The sequence below is a fragment of the Prionailurus bengalensis genome, chromosome A1 (genome assembly GCF_016509475.1).
Source record: "Prionailurus bengalensis isolate Pbe53 chromosome A1, Fcat_Pben_1.1_paternal_pri, whole genome shotgun sequence".
Lineage (NCBI taxonomy): Eukaryota > Metazoa > Chordata > Mammalia > Carnivora > Felidae > Prionailurus > Prionailurus bengalensis.
In genome coordinates this window covers 240,053,766-240,073,001 of record NC_057343.1, presented here as the reverse complement: position 1 = coordinate 240,073,001, position 19,236 = coordinate 240,053,766, and the positions used below count along the sequence as shown (strand labels likewise).

The 19,236-nt window shown below is 65.3% G+C and overlaps 1 protein-coding gene and 1 long non-coding RNA gene across 3 annotated transcripts; one reads left to right on the top strand and one right to left on the bottom strand.

Annotated features, from left to right (window-relative positions):
• Positions 1-1,688: 1,688 nt before the first annotated feature.
• On the top strand, positions 1,689-16,878 carry SLC6A18 (solute carrier family 6 member 18). 2 transcript variants are annotated; one of them, XM_043601699.1, is made up of 13 exons: positions 1,689-1,880; positions 6,056-6,196; positions 6,966-7,103; positions 7,689-7,870; positions 9,295-9,405; positions 10,157-10,269; positions 11,578-11,706; positions 13,234-13,390; positions 13,792-13,996; positions 14,390-14,549; positions 15,621-15,783; positions 16,312-16,362; positions 16,617-16,731. In XM_043601699.1, the coding sequence occupies exons 1-12, from the start codon at positions 1,721-1,723 to the stop codon at positions 16,354-16,356; spliced, it is 1,704 nt and encodes a 567-aa protein (XP_043457634.1). In that variant the 5' UTR covers positions 1,689-1,720; the 3' UTR covers positions 16,357-16,362; positions 16,617-16,731. The 2 variants fall into 2 exon arrangements, with proteins under 2 accessions (XP_043457634.1, XP_043457628.1); XM_043601693.1 differs by lacking the exon at positions 16,312-16,362 and having other exon boundaries at positions 16,617-16,878.
• LOC122495787 lies at positions 14,505-15,614 on the bottom strand. The gene is made up of 2 exons (XR_006300575.1): positions 14,955-15,614; positions 14,505-14,923 (listed from the first exon to the last, which is right to left on the bottom strand). It is a non-coding gene; the product is annotated as an uncharacterized LOC122495787 (long non-coding RNA).
• Positions 16,879-19,236: the final 2,358 nt, after the last annotated feature.

Genomic DNA, 19,236 nt, shown 5'->3' with positions numbered 1-19,236 from the left:
CGTCACCTGGGGAATCCTCGGGGCGGTGCGGGCGGCTGGCTTGCAGCCCCGCGTGCCGGGCCTTCCCGGGACCCCCGCCCCGCTCCGGCCTCCACCCTCCCCTCGGCCTCTCCCCGAAGCCTTCCCACCCCCGCTGTGAGAACACAGTTGCAGTAACCGGTCCGTGCGCTGCCCCCTGGGGCGTGTGGAGAGGATTCTGGGGGTGTGACCTGGGGGGGATCATCCGGTCGTCCCACCCCCGGCCAGTGCCTTGCTCACAGACTCGGCGTCTCTGCAAGTTGTTGGAAACGCAGGTCTCGTGGGCATCACGTGTACCGGTCTAAATAAATCGCCATTTCATATTCTCGGCCTAAACGTTGTCTGGAGGCAGAGGGATGAGCAGACGGTGGAGCCCCAGTCGCTCCGGGCGGCGTGGACTGCGGGTCTGGCTGGGGGGCGCCACGTGGACGCCACGTCCACGTCGCCGTGTCCGCGGAGCCCGGGGCGTGGTGAGAGGCCCTGTGAAGGGCAGGCTGCGGCGCCCTGTGAGGTCAGAGGTCAGGTGGGCTGGGCGGGGGCTACACCCTCCCCTCGCCTTCTCACTCCCCCTCCCACCCAGAAAGGAGCCCCTGGAAGTGCGTCCACCGGGGTCCCCGCCTGTCCCGCAGGCGTCCACGGGGCGTCCACGGGTCCGGAGCCTCAGCGGGTGGCCCGGGCTGAGTCTGCTGCGCCTGCCCGTCCCCCTCGAGCCCACCCCTCCCCCGTGCTGTGGGCGTCACACCGTCCCCCCGCTGCCTGCGGTGCCGGTGGGCGCTCGAAGCAAGAGAGGCGCCTCCACCCCCGGCCCTGACCCCTGACACTCGCCCCCCTTGGGGAGTCCTTCTGGGACACGGGCGTGCAGGGGTGAGGTGGGCCTTCCGCTCGTGTGCTCGTCCCCGGAAGAGGGACACGTGCCACCGGCCAGAAGTTTGCACTCAGTCTCCGGAAAATGAACGTGGCTTAGGAGTGGACAGGACACCAGAGGCCACCCGGTCCCTCCCTGGACGTTTGTCCCCCGTCTGCACGAAGACCACGCCCTTCTGCACGGTGAACGCCCTGTGCACCTCCACGGCCACCGTGAGGAGGACAGGCTGGTGGCCGTGCCCCCGATGGGCCGCCTGAGGTCACGGCCGCGTGGCGCAGGCCCGCCCCCAGGTCCCACGCGCGGGTGCCGCTCGCATAACCTTCTTGAGATGACGGTGCAGTGCAGAGGAGAGACGGGGCCGGGAAGGACCCTCAGGTGGCAGGCGTGTGCCGCGGTGACCGGCCAGCGTCCCACTGGGACTGGACAGGGTGTCTGCCATCGGGGGAAAGCGGGTGAGGGCGCGGGGCCTGGGCTCGGCCACTGCTCACGGCGACGTGTGAGGCTGCAAGCGTGTCTCAATCAGTTGATGAGAAGGGCAACGATTGTCATAAAACAACCCAACGTGCCCCGGTGCCGGGGGCCTGCAGGTCCCCGGCAGGGAGCAGGAGGCCCCTGCGGGCATGTTCTCGAGGTGGTGGCGCACCGGCCGGGCAGGAGCCAGGGGGCGGGGGGGGTGGGGGTGGGGGTGGGCAGAGGCCGCGGGGTCAGGGAGCAACCGCCCGAGTTAGAGCAGGAGCCCGGCCCGAGTCACCAATTAACTGGCTCCACTGGCTTTCCTTTAAATAACGCGGACGTTCGTGGGGTGTGAGCGGGACCGTGAGGGAGCGAGTGGCAGGCATGGCGTGCGCCCTGGGCCCAGACCCACGCGGGGCCGGCGGCGGGCACGAGAGGCCCAGCTGGGACAACAGGCTGCAGTACCTCCTGAGTTGCATCGGCTTTGCCGTGGGCCTGGGCAACATCTGGAGGTTCCCGTACCTGTGCCAGACGTACGGGGGAGGTGAGCCGTGGGCTGGGCCTCCGGGCCCGTCCCCGGGGGGCATCCCGGCCCTCGAGGTCCAGTCCGAGGGCGTCTCGGCCTTACGGGACTCAGGGGTGCTTTCTGCACACCGCCCTCCCCCGAGTTCCCCTGAGGTTTGCAGGTGCGCGCTGGCCGGGCCGCCTACCGCCCGGCCTTTGCACGGCCAGACCGCCCTCATCTCTTCCCAAGTCCGGGGTGATGTCAGGCAACCGCCCTGTCACCCAGGGCCCTCGGGAGCTGACACGGAACGTCGCCCGGGCCAGGCTGGTCCTTTTCTGGGGTCCGACCTTGGGCCCCGTCTGGTTTCGGTGCCAGGTCAACTTGCCCTCAAGCCTCCTTCTGCACCTATAAGACCCGAGGGCCCCCAACAGTCCCACGGGGCAATCTTCCCGGGCCCCCCAGGCGTCCAGTTGGCAATGTGGGGAGTGTCTCCTGCAGGGGAGATTCGTCGGCCCCCCCAGAAGAAATGGAAATCTGCACGGGTGACCCCACGCCGCCCTTTCCCGACGGGGAGTTGTCCTTCCCGTTTTCAAGGGCATACAGTGGCCCCCCTGGCAGCGGTAGGCAGACAGTGGTCAGGCCATGGTGGGGGAATGTGGGTGGGGGTCTCCGGCAGCCGCGTGGCCGGGCCACCGTCTGGCATGGCTTCCCTGTTTATGAGGATACTGCTTCTGGAAGGTTTATTAGTTTTGTTCTGATTACCAGAAGCTGGAAGAGACCCGTGTCCTGGAACCTCTGGCCCACAGGTGTTGGAGCTTCCATGGGGGCGGGGGCGGGGGCGGGCAGGCGCCTGAGAGTGGAGGCTCCTTGGCACGGATCACGCAAAGCCCGGGGCGGAAGACCGGCTCGCTCCCTAGGCCCCCGTGCAGCTCTGTGCGCCGTGTCGAGCCTACACAGACGGGAGCCCGTTGGCTCAGCGCTGCGACGTGCCGGGACCGTCCAGGGACGTACCTTCCGGAACCCTCATCGCCGCAGGCCGTGCGCCGGGCTGCCTTCCCCGAGGGCTCAGGGTGTCTGAGTCCCCGGCACCTGGGCTCTAGGGGGTCCTGGTGTCTAAATGCTTCCTTTAGGCCCTATTTCCAGGTGTGAAAACTCTCGGTGAAATGTTAGGAAATACTCACGTTTCAAAACTCCTACTTTTCCTGAACAAGGAACTCTCACGTGTGAGAATGCCCTATTTTGTCTCACTTTGGCCACTACTGATTATTTCGATAAGAAGATGTAAGTGATAAGCAGATAACAGATCACAGTTTTATTTTGCGCGAACTCACGCTCCTGAGGGTGGGTACTTTCTCTCTCATTAATGATTATTCAGGTCTGTAAAGGGCAACATCGTCACAGAATCGAGCAAAACCCTTGGGCACACCTCCACGTGATTCTCTCACACCCACCCGGCTTCTTGGTGAGCGGTCAGCGCTTCCCAGCGAAAGGGACGTGGAACCCGCTAGTGGCCTCTTCGCGCACCTGCCGGGGTCTCAGGCTTCAGCCCAGGAACGCTTCTAACCGCGTCTGTGGCAACACAAGCGGGTGGCTCATCTCCTAAGCCGTCCAGGATTTCCGCACTGCCGCGTTCCGGACTTCCGTTTCCGGAGGCTCCATCCAGGCGACAGAACCTTGCCCGGAAAGTCGCACGGAATTAATCGCTGCGGTTGGCCGTCCCGTAGGGAGAGTCGCCACGCTTCTCTCTTGCACTGGCTTCTGTATTGGCTGTTGACCTCCCACGTGACCTTTACGGGCGGGTCGTCAACGCGCACGAGACTCTCAGGGCTTCGCAGGCGTCGGGTGGGGTCTGGACTGCGTGGGGAAGGATTTCCCGCTGGCAACATCGCGTCAACCCTCCGCGCAGACAGCACATCACTCTCCTGTCTTCTCCTCTGTCCCCTGGCCGTTCTCTCCATCCTGATCTGCTGATTCTCAGCGGTGTGGGGCTCTGAACGCACGCGCAGTCTTTTCCGCCACCTGCTGAGCACGTGGGATGGGTGCACGTCGCCTCCGGCACCCTCACGTGGTGATGGCACTGGTGATGCACGGGGCTCTCCCAGACGCCCCGCGTGGGCACGTGAAGTGTGGTCTCAGCGGCCCCGGAGACCGGCGGGGACCAGACAAGAAAAGTTCCTGCTTCTCTCGAGCTCGGACGGCGGACGCGTGAGGGTGTTTGCCACACCAACCGGTTCTCCCAGACTCGGCAGAATTTAACCCATTTCCGCCGCATCTCCCTGAACTGAGCACAGACCCCTCAGGTCGAGGGCTCGGCCCACGGCACGGCCCCCAGCTCAGGATCGGACCTCAAGTGGCGGGTCCCCTGCTGACCCACAGCTCTTACCTGACTTTGCTACAAACTCAGGGCTGCGCCCAGCCCCACGTCAGGTTCACAGAACTGAGGAGAGCAGTTCGCTACTGTTACCAGATTTTTATAAGGAACACGGCTCAGGAGCCGCCAGATGGAAGGCGTGCACGGGGCCAGGTGTGGGGGTGACAGAGTGCCGGGCACAGCGCCCTCCCAGCACCGCCCGTGTTCACCGGCCTGGAAGCTCTCCAAATTGCGTGGCTCGGGGTCTCGTGGACATTCCGCTCGGAGGCACAGCCCACCGAATCGCCAGCCTGGAGGTCTGGCGGGGCTCGAGTCCCACTCCTCTAAGCACATGCTTGGGTCCTCCTGGGACCAGCAGCCATCCCCCGACAGGCGCGGTTTTCACCTAAGCCGCGGTCGGCACGCTCTCTGGGTAGGGCTTACACGCCCCTCACGCACGGAGATGCCCCCTCCTAACCGCACGGTCTCCGTAATCACAGACCTGCTCTGTTTCTTCTCCCCCAAGCACGGCAGACTCAGCTGCACCAGCTTAGCTACGAAGACAGGCTCCCCTCCCCACCCCTCCCCGGCCCTGCCCCTCCTAGGTGCTCCCTGCGGGCTGACCTCAGCCAGCACCTGAGGCCCCGCCCCTCCCCGCCCTGTCCCCACCCCCCCTCAGGTGTTCCCTGCCGGACTGACCTCAGCCAGCCCCTGAGGCCCTGTCCCCTCCCCGCCCCTCCCCGGGGTGGCCACTGAGGCCGAGTGTCCTCAGAATTGTACTTTCCTGACCCTCCACCTGTTCGCTGCTACATGGACGACCCCAGCAAGCACTGTTTTGCCCCAAACACGGGAGCCCTGTGCAGAAGCTTATGTGGGCTGAGGGCTCTGTAGCCATGTAGCCCCATCCGGGGCCCCAACTCCGTGTCAAAACGTCTGATGGCGACCCAAGAGAGGAGGGGGAGGCCGGCAGACGATGAGGGCAAGCCCGCGGCTCATGGGGGAGAGTCAGTCTCAGCAGAGCCAGGCAGACGCGGGGAGCACGGTCGCTGCCCTGCACCCATTTCGGCCAGTGTGGTTCCCTGGCGTTTCTGAGGCCCGTGCATGCAGGGGGGAGGAGTGGCTGTCAGTCCCGGAGCGTCTAAGGGCCAGGGTGTCCACGGACTGTGGTTACCTGGAAGAAAATGCGGCTCCCACCGTAGCGGGACCGGGACTCCCTCCCCCCGGTAGAATGAGAGCATCTCGGAGTCCAGCAGGATTCAGGGAACCGGCATCTCCCCACAGGAGCCGCCCCAGGGGACCACGTCGGACCCCTCGGGGCTGTGGGCTCCAGGAGAGGCCAGGAGCCTCACTCCTCAACCCCGTGGCTTTTCCGCTCCTTCTATGGCTGGCTCACCGCGTGGAAAGGCGTAGCTCCCCCAGCCACCCCAGTGGGTGCTCTGCGGGGAGCCCGTGTGGGTCCCCTTGGAGGCCTCTGGAGCCCCCGCCCCACACCTCCCGGCGCCCGGACAGGGAGCAGAGGCCCCGCTCGGCCCAAGGCGTGGAGAGACAGGTCCCAGCCCGTACTCAGGCGGGACGTCACCGTGCTCCAGCACTCCCCCAAGAGCACGGAGCAGCCCCACGTCACAGGAGGGCCCGTAATGGGGGTTCGGGGCGTCCCCGTAAGGACAAGACTGCCCTTTGTGGCTGGAAACCCTCCGCCACAGCGTCACACGGTGGGACGTGTCGAGCAACTTCAAACGGTGGCAGAACCAGAGCCCGACGTGCAGGCCTGGGTCCCCTCTCAGGAGGCCGCGGACACCTCTCCCCGAGTCCGAGGCCCCACCGGGCAGACACTGACCCTCCGGCGACCACTGTGTCTTCGCAGGGGCCTTCCTCATCCCCTACCTCGTCGCCCTGGTCCTCGAGGGAATCCCACTCTTCCACATCGAGCTGGCCATCGGCCAGCACCTGCGGACAGGCAGCGTCGGGGTGTGGAAGGCCGTGTCGCCCTACCTGGGCGGAGTGGGTAGGCTGCCCCCACCCCTGCGCCCCCGCCCGTAGAGGTTGGGAGGGCGGGAGACCTCGGGTCCCGCGGGAGCCCCGTGTCAGCTCGTCACGCCAGGCCACGCTTGGTGGCTTCGCACCCGCCCCAAAGGTGCCCTGACGTGATGGGGACGTGATGGGGACGTGACGGGGCAGGACACGCACGCGGGACGTGACGGGGCAGGACACGTGGCGCCCCTGTGAAGCTAGCTCCAGTCACGGTCTGAGGACGCCCATCCCAGGAGGCCGTTTTGTTCCCCCAAAGCCCAAGCGGGGACCCGGGTGCGGGGCGCCGTGTGGGGTGAGCCCAGAGAGCACGAGGAGGAGGCAGGCAGCAGGCTGTCCCCGGTCCCGTGGGTGTGTGTCCCACAGGCACCGAGCCCACACATCCTGGGAGCTCCCGAGTGTCCGGGGAGGCCCCGGGCAGAGGAGAGGCCCGGGCCTGGGGTGCCTGTGAGGTGGGTGCTGCGGGGGGGGGGGGCGAGCGGCACCCCTGGGTCTGTGACACGACACCCCCTGCAACGTGGCTACGGTGCCTCCTGAAGGCCTCCCCGGGAGGCCAGCAGAGACGGAGACGGTAGCGCAGCTGAGGACGGTGCCACGTGGCCACGAAAACGGCGTGTGGCCCCCGAGTGCGTGTGGCCAGAGGCAGGCCAGCGGCCGGGCGGGCAGCGGGAGGCCTTGGGGACGGCAGGGAGCAGGAGCGGGGTGGCCGGGACCCCGGCGAGGCGCCGACTGTCGCCCGTCCGCAGGGCTGGGCTGCCTCACCGTGTCCTTTCTGGTCAGCATGTACTACAACACCGTCCTGACGTGGGTGCTGTGGTATTTCCTCAACTCCTTCCAGAACCCGCTCCCCTGGGGCTCGTGCCCGCTGGACCTCAACCGCACAGGTAGTGCTGAGGGCTGGGAGGCTCAGTGCCCTGGCTCCCGGGGGCCCCGCACAGGCTCCCCGAAGCATCACATTTGAAATCCCGTTCTCACCCCACTAACTCCAACCCCTGATGGACCTGGGGCCCCCAGGGACCCCTGTACTCACAGCACAGCTTCGTGCTTGCCCGGCGACGGGAGGGTGAGTGGCTGTCACCTCGGCTCTTGCTGACTTAAGTCCAGACCTGGGCCAAGCGCTCCGTCAGGGGACACTGTCAAAGCTGTCTTCCAGTTGGCTTGCCCAGCTGTGCTAACCCCCCCTTCCCTTCCTGCCTCTGCTGATACTAACTTGAGTTCGGCACGTTCTGAACAAGGCCAGCCTGGGCGGGGGGCAAGTCTGGGCCCTGAAGCTCCCCGGGTCAGCCCTCTAGGCCTCAGCTGGACACCCTGGGCAGCAGAGGGCACGGGTCTCACCTGCTGTGCCTGGCGCTCAGCCAGCAGCCCCAGGACAATTATCTACGAACTGCACCCCCGGGCGGAGGCCTGCAGAGCCCGGATCCAGGCCCGAGCCCCGTGGCCAGCCCTTGACGGGCCCTCCCGGGTTCCAGGGTTCGAGGCAGAGTGCCAGGCCAGCAGCCCCGTGGGCTACTTCTGGTACCGGCGGACGCTGAACATCACGGCCGACATCAGCGACAGCGGCTCCATCCAGTGGCGGCTGCTGGCCTGCTTGGCCGCGTCCTGGGGCGTCGTGTACCTGTGTGTCATCAGAGGCATCGAATCCACGGGGAAGGTGAGCCCCTGGGGCGGACCCCACTGCCCAGCTCCCTTCGGCTCAGTGTTTGCTGGGAGGCTGTGCTGGGAGGGTGCAGATGTGAGGACCCTGCGCCGCTCCGTGAACGTGGCAGGTGTTTCCCTTTCTCCTTTTAACCTGTTCGGGTCTCTACGTGTCGGGTGTGTTTCTTGTCGACACACCCGGTTCGGGTCTCGCTTTTTTTCCTGGGCTGGCAGTCCCTGCCCTTGTTGGCTGTTCAGACCATCTGCGTTTGGTGCGACTCTGAATCTGGGCTCAGCCCGCCATCCTGTGTCCCGCGGGTCCCCTCCGTTCTCCGTCCCCGCTTCTCCCAGTCCCCGGGTACCTCTGGTGACGCCCGTCCACGTCCTGTGCCAGCTTCCCAGCGGCGACTGTCCAGTCTCAGGGGTGGATTCGGGGCGCGGCCATCAGTCCCTCTGGGAGCGATGCTGCCCGCCGAGTGAGGCAGGGGCCTTCGCTCCCGCTGCACTGCCCCCTCCGCTTTCCCCCGACTGGTGCACATTTCACAAACACTGCTGTGAGCAGCGGGTGCGTGGCTGGCACGTTTGTGTTCAACAGCGTACCGTCTCGTAGCGAGAGTTACGTGGTTCCTGAGCAGAGAGGACCCAGGGGGCCCCGGGCCCACGAGCCCACCTCGGGCGTGCACCCTCTCTTCTCCGGGGGCGCGGACAGGCCCGGGGCTTCACGCATCCCCCCTCACAACGCCAGCGACGCGGCTCCCGGCACACAGCTGTGCCCCCTCACACAGATCCCGGCGTGTGCACGTGCCTGCACACTTACTGTCGGGTGTGAGCATTATAGCTGCTCTCACGTGAGCATCTTCATGACTTAGAGGGCCAGAATGACTGAATTAGACCAAAGCAACCGTGAGGCCCAACAAGCCAGCCAGAAACTCCAAATGACCCTGCAGCAGATGCCCTAGAGAGGCACCCGGGTGACTCCCCAGTCAGTCTGTGCTCGGGGACCTGGGGGCGGTGGGGAGGGAAGACCGTCCGTCGTCTGCGGATTCCTTCTGTGTGGACCCCTGACCACACCTGACGGGGCCCTGGTCCTAGGCTGGGGAAAGGGGTGCGGGTGGGTGTGTGGTCCCTGCGAAGTGGCCACTTGTGGGCACCGGGGGCGGGGGGGAGGAGGGAGGCCCACCTGCCCCGTGGGGACCGTGCCCACCCACAGACACAGGGCGTATGTGAACCCACGTGTGACCGTCCCCGTGAGCCCCCAACCCTCAGAGACTGACTGGGGCCCACACCCCCAGGCCCGGGCTGCTGGCCACCTCCCCCCAGCCCGAATCCCGGATGAGAGACGGGAGCCTGGCCACTGAGGCGTTCACGTCACGTCTGCCTCTTAAAGGTTTTGTACCGAACAGATACCATTGCAAAGTCTAACGATTTTTTTCTCTTAAGGCAATTTATTTCACAGCCCTGTTCCCTTACCTGGTCCTGACAATCTTCCTTATCAGAGGACTCAGCCTGCCCGGGGCAGTCAAAGGGTTAACGTACCTGTTCACGCCAGATGTAAGTTGGTCTGAACTGAAGTCTGGGCTCCTGGAAACACCTGAGTCAGACCCAGAGCCCAGCCCAGCTCACTCCATCCCCTGGCCATGTCATGGCCGTGAGCCACAGGCCAGGGCACCTGGGGCCGTGTGGGGGTGAGGGCGGGGGGGATGCTATGGGGTCTCAGGGAGGAGGGTAGGGTCAGAGTGCAGGGAGCAGACGGAGGGCTTGGTTCGTGACACGTGGACTTTGGTGCCTGAGGGATGTTGCGGGTGGGGTTCAGAGGAGAAGCCGGCCGGGGCCCCGGACGTCCCACCCCTAGTGCCCGGACCCCCCACCTCCAAGGGCTTCTCCCACTGCGTGCACCCCGCCAGGTGAAGGGCCGCAGCCCGCACCCTCCTAGACCACCCCACGCCCTGCGGGCCCCCGGCGTCCCCTGGGAGTTTCCGGGGGCCGCACAGGGCGTGGGCTCGGCCTGCCCGTCCCGTCCCCCGCAGCAGAAACCCCAGGGAGCGCGTGCACGTGGAGCTGCCGGGGCCCTTGAGTCGCTCAGAGCCCCCACGTCTTCGAGGAGCAGAGGAAGCACGCCCGCGTCTTGTCACTGGGACCTCAGCCCTGAGAGGCTGTCGGCCGCGTTCTCAGAGCCCGTGTGCCCCACGCAGATGGGAGCCGTGGGTTTATTTAACATGTCCCGTTTGGGACATCCGGGGCTGTGGGCTCCCCGGTCAGTGTGGCCTGTCTGCTGCACGACGGGGTCCCCCTGTCTTTCCAGGTGCGGATTCTCCAGAGCCCCCGCGTGTGGCTGGATGCAGCCACACAGATATTCTTTTCCCTGTCCCTGGCCTTCGGAGGACACATCGCTTTTGCGAGTTACAACCCGCACAGGTAGGGGCCGGACTCAGGGCGGGTCCCGGGCCTCCTGTCCCCAAGCTCCTGGGAGCAGCACAGAGCGCCTGCGTCGGGACACCCTGCGCAGGGGGAGGGTGAACTGCTGTGAACCTGTGATAAGAAGGGACTCGTGGGGAATCTACCAGTTACTCAGCCATCCCCTGGGGGCTGGGGTTAGGGCCCCTACGGCAGCTTCTGGCGTGTCCCGGAGGAAGAGTGCCGGATAACCAATCCCAGGAACAAGGCCGTAACGGAGGCTGACGCCAACGGGACCATGTGTGTGTGCCATGCACAAGGCCAGAAAAGCAGAAACCCAGTGTGTGTCAGCCTCCCCGGTCACTGCTCACTCTCCCCTCGTGGGGGAGACCCGAGCCGCTCGGTCACTAACGCACCATCCGCCGCGTCGTAAACCAGGCCACCTCCACACGAACACGGTTCTACGTGGTGGCCAGAACCTCTCCCCTCAGAGGCGCAGGGGTGGGGATGCGGGTGCTGGGCCTGGGTGCTTCGCACGACTGCCCCTGACAAGTGACCGCCCCAGCCTGCTCCAAGGGGCTCGGGTGCTCTCTCACACGGAGACCATCTCAGCAAGGCTGCTCCATGGTGCCTGTGTCATCCTCAGCGACCGGTGCCCAGGCCTTGGGGCAGGGTGGGGGCTGAGGGCTTTAGCCAGTCCACAGCCCTGAGTTGGGGTGGGTGCATGGCAGGCAGGCTTTTGGGGAGGGGCTTAGCAGGGAGGGGGTCAGCGGGGAGGTGTGGTCAGGGAGGGGTCAGTGGGGAAGGGGTCAGCAGGGAGGGGTCAGTGGGAGGGGTCAGCAGGGAAGGATCAGTGGGGAGGGGCTCAGTGGGGAGGTGTAGTCAGGGCGGGGTCAATGGGGAGGGGTCAGTGGGAGGGATTAGCAGGGAGGTGTGGTCAGGGAGGGGTCAGTGAGGAAGGGTCAATGGGAAAGGGGTCAGCAGGGAGGTGTGGTCAGGGAGGGGTCAGCAGGGTGGTGTGGTCAGGGAGGGGTCAGTGGGGAAGGGTCAGTGGGGAGGGGCTCAGCGGGGAGGTGTGGTCAGGGAGGGGTCAGTGAGGAAGGGTCAATGGGAGGGGGTCAGCAGGGAGGTGTGGTCAGGGAGGGGTCAGCAGGGAGGTGGGCAGGGAGGGGGTCAGTGGGGAGGGGTCTGAGCCAGTCCGGAGACCGTCGGGAACAGCGCCGGGGCTCAGGGCCGCCGGCACACCAGCTCTGTGTGCAGGGTGGGGCGTGGGGGGGTGTGCGCGTAGTGGCCCGGAGCACAGCGGCACAATGTGCGTGTGTCCGTCAGGAACAACTGTGAGAAGGACGCAGTGATCATCTCCCTGGTCAACAGCCTGACCTCCCTCTACGCGTCCATTGCTATGTTTTCCGTTCTGGGATTCAAGGCGGCCAACGACCATGGGCGTTGCCTGGACAGGTGAGCACGGTGCCCGTGGTGGCTCTGAGGGTGAGGTGTCCGCGGAGCACAGGGCCCCACACGACCACCCTTATATCCCTAGGGAGTGAGGTGGAGAGTCCCCAGAAGCCCGCATCCACCCGCAGCCTGGAACGTGACCTGATGCGGACGTGGGGTCTTTGGCAGATGTGGGTCAAGATGAGGTCATGCTGAGTGAGGACCTGACCCAGTGAGCGGGCTCCTCATGAGAGGCAGGCAGGGGCATGCGTGTGTGCACACACGCGTGAACACGCACACGCAGGAGGCCATGTGATGAGAGAGACAGGGTTGGAGGGACGCGGCCACAAGCCCAGGGACACCTGGGGCACCAGGGGCTGGAAGAAGCGGGAAGGACCCTCCCCTGGAGCCTCAGGACGTAGCGCAGCCCTGCCCACACCCTACCTGGGACTTCCGGCCTCAGAGCCGGGGGAGGATGAATGTTGCTTCGAGGCCGTCTGTGGTCATTTGCCACAACAGCCCAGGACATGGAGGTGGTCGGGATGGCCTCACATTTGGAGCTACTGCATCGATGGCCCAGCTGTGCCAAGACAGCTGATTCTAGCTTGCAGACGGCGGTGGCTCACCCGCCAGAACCCAGAGGGGAGCAGAGGCACACCCTGTACCAGCTACCAAGCGCCCACAGCGCCCAGAGTGGCCCCACGACCAGGCCCCTGTCCACAGCGCCACCTGTTCTGACCACGCTAGGGCCACACTGAGGGCAGAGGGGGAGACAGAGCAGCTGCGCCATGGGCAGCCTGAGCTTGGGCACAGCGGGGTGCGTGCACCCTGCGGAATGTTCCAGAGGCTGCGGCGCCCACACCGTGAACAGCGTGACCCCCAGTGGGGGCCGGGGGGGGGGGTCAGTACTTCCAGCTGTTTCCACGGAGCACTGTGAACGTGGACACTGCCCAGGGTGGCGGCAGTGACTCCGGCAGAGCTGACGAGGCTCCCCTGTGCGCCCCGGCTCGGCCGCCTGGCATGTGGGACACCAGACAGCACTCGAGCGCTGCACTCGGGGGACATTTTAAATAGCAAATCACCGGCAAAGAGCACAAAAGCGCGATCACGACGGCGCTGAGCAGACTGTGAAGGTGTTCGCGGAAGGCAGGGCGTCGGTGCAACTCTGGGCCCGGCCACTGCCAACCCCAGAAGCAGCACCGGTCCTAACGTCAGGGTCACGGACGCACACAGCAAGCGGGCAGATCGAAACGCCCGGGGACGCCCACCGGCCTGTGCGTGAGCCGCCAGCCTTGAAGACCAGGAGCGACTGACGGAGGCAGCAGGCGGCCGGAAAGCAGGGGCCCCGGTTCTTCCTGAAACACTTCCAGGGCGCCGCCCCGGGGCCCAGGTCGAGGAGGCCAGGGTGCTGCCACCACCCCACTGTGGCCCTCGGGGAGCGTCCCCGCAGGCCCGGTCCCTCAGCACCCCCCTGCGAGGGCTGTTGTCCTCCCGGGTGCTTCCGGGGTGCAGGGCGCCCAGCCCATCGAGCGCCGGCCTCTGTCTCTGCAGAAACATCCTCCGGCTCATCAACGCGTTCGAGCTCCCGGACCAGAGCGTCAACAGGGACGACTATGCTGCCGTCCTCTCGCACCTGAACGCCACCCAGCCCGACACGGTGGCCCGGCTCTGCCTGGAGACCTGCCGCCTGGAAGACTTTCTGGACAAGGTACCTGAGGGGCCGCAAACCTTCTCCACAGGCCTGGCCCAGACCGGCCTGCGGGCTGTGGATAAAGGACACTGGGCCGACCCCGTGCCTCGGCCAGGCTTGGCTTCCAGAGCGCCTGTGGCCTCAGATGCAGTGTGTCTGGCGGGGGCAGCAGGCTGGGGTGGGCCATCAGAAGGTGGGTTCTCAGGGCAGCTGACGGGCACCTGAGCCCAACGTCCCGGGGCCCGCGGTCACCCGCTGGCTGCGAGGTGTTAAAGGGGAAGAGGTTCTGTCCCCTCAGGGGCACAGCTGTGGCTGGTCCTGCAGCCAGAAAGGGTGGGGCCGCTGCTTTCCCCTTGGGGGGGGGGTTGTCGGTCACCACGATGTGTCACCTGGGGCTTGCTGGCACACGTGCATTGCAGAGTGCCTCCGGCACGGGGCTGGCCTTCATCATCTTCACGGAAGCCATCCTCCACATGCCGGGGGCCCCCGGCTGGGCCGTGCTCTTCTTTGGGATGCTGTTCACCTTGGGCCTGTCGTCCATGTTCGGGAACATGGAGAGCATCATTACGCCACTCCTGGATATGGGGGTCACGCACAGATTCATCCCCAAGGAGGTCCTGACTGGTGAGTGGACGGGCCCATCCCCCGTCCTCCCACCCGCCGTCCCGATACCCTTCGTCCACGAAGGCTCTGGGGTTGTGGCCCTGTCCCCGGGGAAGGCTGGGTCTGGCTCGTCACCCCTCGGGGCCGGTCTCGGTGGCTCTCTCCCTGACCCAACAGCCCACGAGGGCCAGCACAGGAGAGCAGGGGGTCGGGCAGGCGCAGACCGGCCCCCCCCTCCCCCCGACCGGCCCCAGCACTGCTCACCGACACCAAGCTGCCATCCCGTGCCCTCCTGTCTCTGGCCACGGTGCAGGGCGGCAGCGGGAGGAGCGGACGAGGAGAGGGGGCGCACGGGCCGGGGCGGGGGCCGCGGAGGCCGGGTGCCGCTCAGACCAGGGGGCCCCGTTCCCCCAGGGCTGGCCTGCCTGGTCTGCTTCCTCTCGGCGACCTGCTTCACGCTGCAGTCGGGAAACTACTGGCTGGAGATTTTCGACAACTATGCTGCGCCTCTGAACCTCATGGTCTTTGCGTTCTTTGAAGTGGTCGGGGTGGCTTACGTTTATGGCGTGCAGCGGTGAGTGAGCCGCCCCCCGGGGCCCCGCCCTCTGCTCCCCGCGCCCCTGAGGGTACGGCGTCCGGGCATCCAGCAGCCGGTCTCCCGGGCAGCACAGGACGGGGCGGGACCGCCTGAGCCTCTCCCCAAAACAAACGGGGCGGCTCCCAGAGCTCCCAAGGAGCGCCCTGGGGGCTCTGCTCCCCCTGGCTGTGCGACCTTCAACCTTCTGCGGGGGGGGGGGCGGCGGTGGTGGCAAGATGGCTGGTCTCCAACCAGGCAGGGCAGGTTGCTAAGGTCGCCCCCATCCCAGAGGCCTCTGAGAACGCCCCTCTCGGTACCGCCCATCCTGCCCGCATCGGCCCACTGCACACCTGCTCTCACACCTGTCACACCTGTCCCCACATCCGTGCCCATCTCTCCCACTTGGGCTCACACTTGTACTCACACCTGTCAGTCTCACCTGTCACACACCTGCTGCCCCAACCATAGCCCTGCTCAGATGGTCCCAGCAGTTGTGACCTCTGTCCTTGTTCCTCAAGGGGTCCCGGGAGGCCCTGCATGCCAGGGCCTTCATCGCTACTCTGTGGGTACAGGGGCCAGAGGTCTCGTCCCAAGGAGGGACGCTGGCCACCTAGAGAGGCAGGAGCGGGGCTGGCCCACAACGTGGGGAGACATGGTGAGCCCTGGGTACAACCAGCCGTGGGGTCTCAGGACGGCTGGGGCCCGTCGGGGCTCCACTGCCCACACTGTCTCTCGGCAGCTGGAGCCTCCCTCAGGGGGAGGTCCACGGGGCCTGCCCGGGGCAACTTACTAGGGCCCGGGCCGGCCTCCTCCTTGGGGTTGGCAGAGGCTGGGAGGCCCCAGGAGGCCCGCCTGTCCAGCCCTCTCCCCCGACTGGTCAATCTGATTGCTCGGACCTTTTCCACGCAGGCCTGGGGGGGGGGGCGGGGGTGAGTCCCCGTCAGGACCCGAGAGTTCTGCCCCAGCTGGCGGCGGCTCAGAAAGTTCAGCGCGGAGGTGGGGGACGGCCCCGTGGGCCACATCTCAGTAGCCCTGTGAGCGAGCCCGAGCCCGGTGTCCCTGTGGCAGGTTCAGCGATGACGTAGAGAGCATGACGGGGAGGCGGCCCGGCCTCTACTGGCAGGTGACCTGGAAGGTTGTCAGCCCACTGCTACTGCTCACCATCTTTGTGGCCTACGTTGTCACCCTGGCCTGGACGCCGCTCAGCTACAAGGCCTGGGACACCCAATACGTACGTCCTCTGGGGGGCCTGGCCTGGCCCTTCCCCGGTGCTGCCCTACGCGACCCTGTGGGCCGCCTTTGCCGAGACCCTAGGCCGCCGGAACTCCAGCGTCCCACGGGGCGTCAGAGCTGACTCTGGCAGGGGCCGTGGGCCCCGGTCAGTGGTGGGGGGACCAGAGCAACCCTCAGATCCTGGAGCGGCTCACGCAGGGACATGGCCTTGAGCCACCCGTCGCACACACCTTGGGGCTGGCCCACGGATGCCCACTCCTGGTCCGAGCTGAAGGAAGGTGTGCAGGATGCGTGTCACTGAGCTGCCACCAAGCCGCGTGAGGACAGGAGCATAGGTCACTCCCTGGGGCCAGCCCTTGTCCCCTGGGCTGCACTCGGTGCTGTGACGCCCTGACCGGCCACCACCTCTGGCCCCTCAAAACTTCGTCTGTGCTGCAGCGTCTTCTCCCCAGTGTGACATTGCCAGACACTGCAGAAGGAGCAGTGGCACATTTGTCAAGAATTTTCACGAATTTTGCCCTATCAGATTCACACGCTAGTGCCTCACGTTGGCCTCAAAAGAGGTGCCTAAAGTCAGGTGGGCGGTGTTGCCCTGCCTTACAGAGAAGGGAGCGGGGGGCGGGGGGGCACAGGGTCCACCCGCGTCCAGCAGGTCAGGCTGGAGCAGCCGCTCAGGCCGGTGGGAGGCTCTCTGCAGGGCACAGTGTCCCGAACCCCAGACCCCCAATCCCCACGAGGCTTCAGGGCCCCGTACCGCGCCCCCTCCCCGGAGAAGGGGCAGGGTGAGGCCGCCCCCCACCGCTCAGTCCCCGTGGCCGCGTGTCCCTCTAGGTGCGGTTCCCGTCGCGGCAGGAGAAGTCCTACCCGGGCTGGGTGCAGGCCGCCTGTGTCCTCCTGTGCTTCCTGCCTATACTGTGGGTCCCGGCCGTGGCACTGGCCCAGCTGCTCGCTGCACACAGACGGAAGAAGGACACCGGGCGGGACAGGTGCCCGAAGCTGTAGGGCGGAGGGGCCTGCTGAGGGCTGGGCAGGGGGTGGCGGGGAGGGCCAGCCCGTGTGCCACGTGCTCACATTACACCTGCCCCCATCCTGAGGCCTGTGGTTGCTGCTTCCCAACACCGTCGCGCTCCCCAGACCCTGCTCCGGGTACAGCCTGCCTCCATCCCCATGGTCCACACTGTCCTCCAAATGGGAGAGAGCCTGGTGTCCAGCTCCTGGGGCCCTGCCACCTGGGTGGCCAGACGCTGAGCCCAGCAAGCGCATCCACGGGCAGAAGGACGGGCGGGGGGGGGGGGGTTGCTGTGCAGACATCTCAGGGCCTGTGCAGCCGAGGGCCTGGCACCGTAAGAGTTGAGGGAGCCTGAAGGGTGACCTCCAAGGAAAAGTGGAGGCTGTCCCCATGGTGAGCTTGAAGCGAAGCCTTCGCCCACAGAAGCCCCTTTCTGTGCCTGGAGCACTTGGGTTGTGCGTGGGCAGAGTCTGCTATGACCGACGTGCGGGGAGCCCTTGCAGAGCGATGGCCCAGCCACTCCCATCCCAGGATGGGTCCTCCCTGCGTGAGCACAGGCAAGGGCTGGGGTCTGGCTGGAGCCACAGCCAGCGCCAGCGAGTGCTGGCCGCTCTCCCGACCTTCTTTCTGAGAAACACTACCCTTTGTCCTTTAAACACTTTCTCAGAGACTCGAATATGTGTTAAGAAGGAACAGAAACAGGTTCTACTGTTTCCAGAGGAGCGTGGCACACTCACTGCACACCACGCCTCCTGCAGCCTCCGTGCAGGGGCGCCTCCTCATTTCTCAGCTCCAGCGTGCTCACCACCTCCACCGGCCCTCCCATGCACCCCTTCCTCCAACCCCTTCCTTCCATCCATCCATCCATTTCCTCCCTCCCTCCCCCATCTCTGTCCTTCCATTCTTATTTTTTTTTATATTTATTTGTTTATTTTTGAGAGAGAGAGAGTGAGAGCAGGGGAGGGGCAGAGAGGGAGGGAGAGAGAGAATCCCAAGCGGGCTCCTCGCTCAGCATGGAACCCAACACAGAGTTGGAGGAAGGGGTGCACAGGAGGGCACAGGACCCTGGGATTAAGACCTGAGCTGAGATCAAGAATCAGATGTCTAGCCCACTGAGCCACCCAGGTCCTTCCTCCCTCCATTCTTCTATCCATCCAATTCCTCCCTCGCTCCCTCCATCCATTTCCTTCCTCTCCTCCTCCTCCCCCCTCTCTCTCCTCTGACAACACTGTGAACCAGGCATCAGATCTAAGGAGGTGGGCCCCGACACACAGGCTTGCTGTGTGACTTTGCCACAGGAGACCACGGATGGCTTTCCTGTTGTTGGGCAGGACAAACGCTGTCCGGGGTGCTGAAAAGTCCCGGCCGACAAAGTCTCTTGGAGGGTCACAGGGGGCCCAGTCCAGGACGCCTGTCGCGGCTGCTCTTGCCCCCTCCCCCACTCCCAAGTGGAGCTGAGTATTACAAAGGATTTAACTCAAGAGTGCCCCCCCCCAGAAATGTGCCCCAAGTCCCACGGGTAGCTCTGCGCCTTGGCCCCCATGCTGCAATCCTGGGCTCGTGGCCCCTTCCTGCCTCGACAAGCCAGTGAGGTCAGCGAGTCTTTTCCCCCCGCGTTTCTCCGTCCTCCTTTCACCCTGTGATCTCCCTGGGTGCACCTGGGTAATTCGGGATGATCTCCCCATCTTGAGGTCTACTGATAAGCTACCTAATCCCACCTGCCCACATAATTCCCCTTTGCCATGTCACACAACACTTGCAGGTTCTGGAGTTAGGACGTAGGTGCTCTTGGGGGGTCACTACTCCACCTCCTACAGTGCCTGGGCAATTCTGAGGGCACCCAGGTTTGGGAAGCCCTTTACTCTACAGTGTCCTCCACAGGAGAGTATCCATGTGGCCAGGTGCCAAGCACACACCCAGGGGTATGCCAGTTGAGGGAGGGGCAGGAACCGGGGCTCAAGGGGTAAACCACTCAGCGCTTCGGGGGTCCTGGGGACACCATCTATGTCTCCTCTTGAGCTACTCACCTTGAACTCACCTACTGCACACACGTTTGCAGGGTGCATGAGTGAAAGAGCTTCTCTACATGCAGCTCGGATCTAAGGAAGGCCAGAAAACTGAATTCCTTTGCCTTTTACAAATCCTATTTCCACGTTTCACCTGGAGGAGGTCTGGCAGTGCGCACGGTGGCTTTCGAAAGAGGGAAACCAGGAAGTTTCAGTGACTGAGCCTGACCAAGCACATGTCTTTTCAAGGGTTTAACACTTCAAAACAGATTCGTGATCCTGAGCAAAATGCCGACAAAATACCTGTACCAGAAGACTCTGGTGTGTGTAGAGGATGAGTGGGTGCCGTCTTGGGTCTGGTCTGTGACGGAAACGTCAGGACCGGGCCCCTGGCACGTGAGTGGGTGGGGGCCAGCGGCGGGTGCCCAGATGCCCG

Coding starts and splice junctions, on each gene's coding strand:
- SLC6A18 (XM_043601693.1), top strand. CDS start 1,721: ATGGCGTGCGCCCTGGGCCCAGACCCACGCGGGGCCGGCGGCGGGCAC. Junction 10,270..11,577: donor GCGAGTTACAACCCGCACAG/GTAGGGGCCGGA, acceptor TGTGTCCGTCAG/GAACAACTGTGAGAAGGACG. Junction 15,784..16,616: donor AGGCCTGGGACACCCAATAC/GTACGTCCTCTG, acceptor GTGTCCCTCTAG/GTGCGGTTCCCGTCGCGGCA.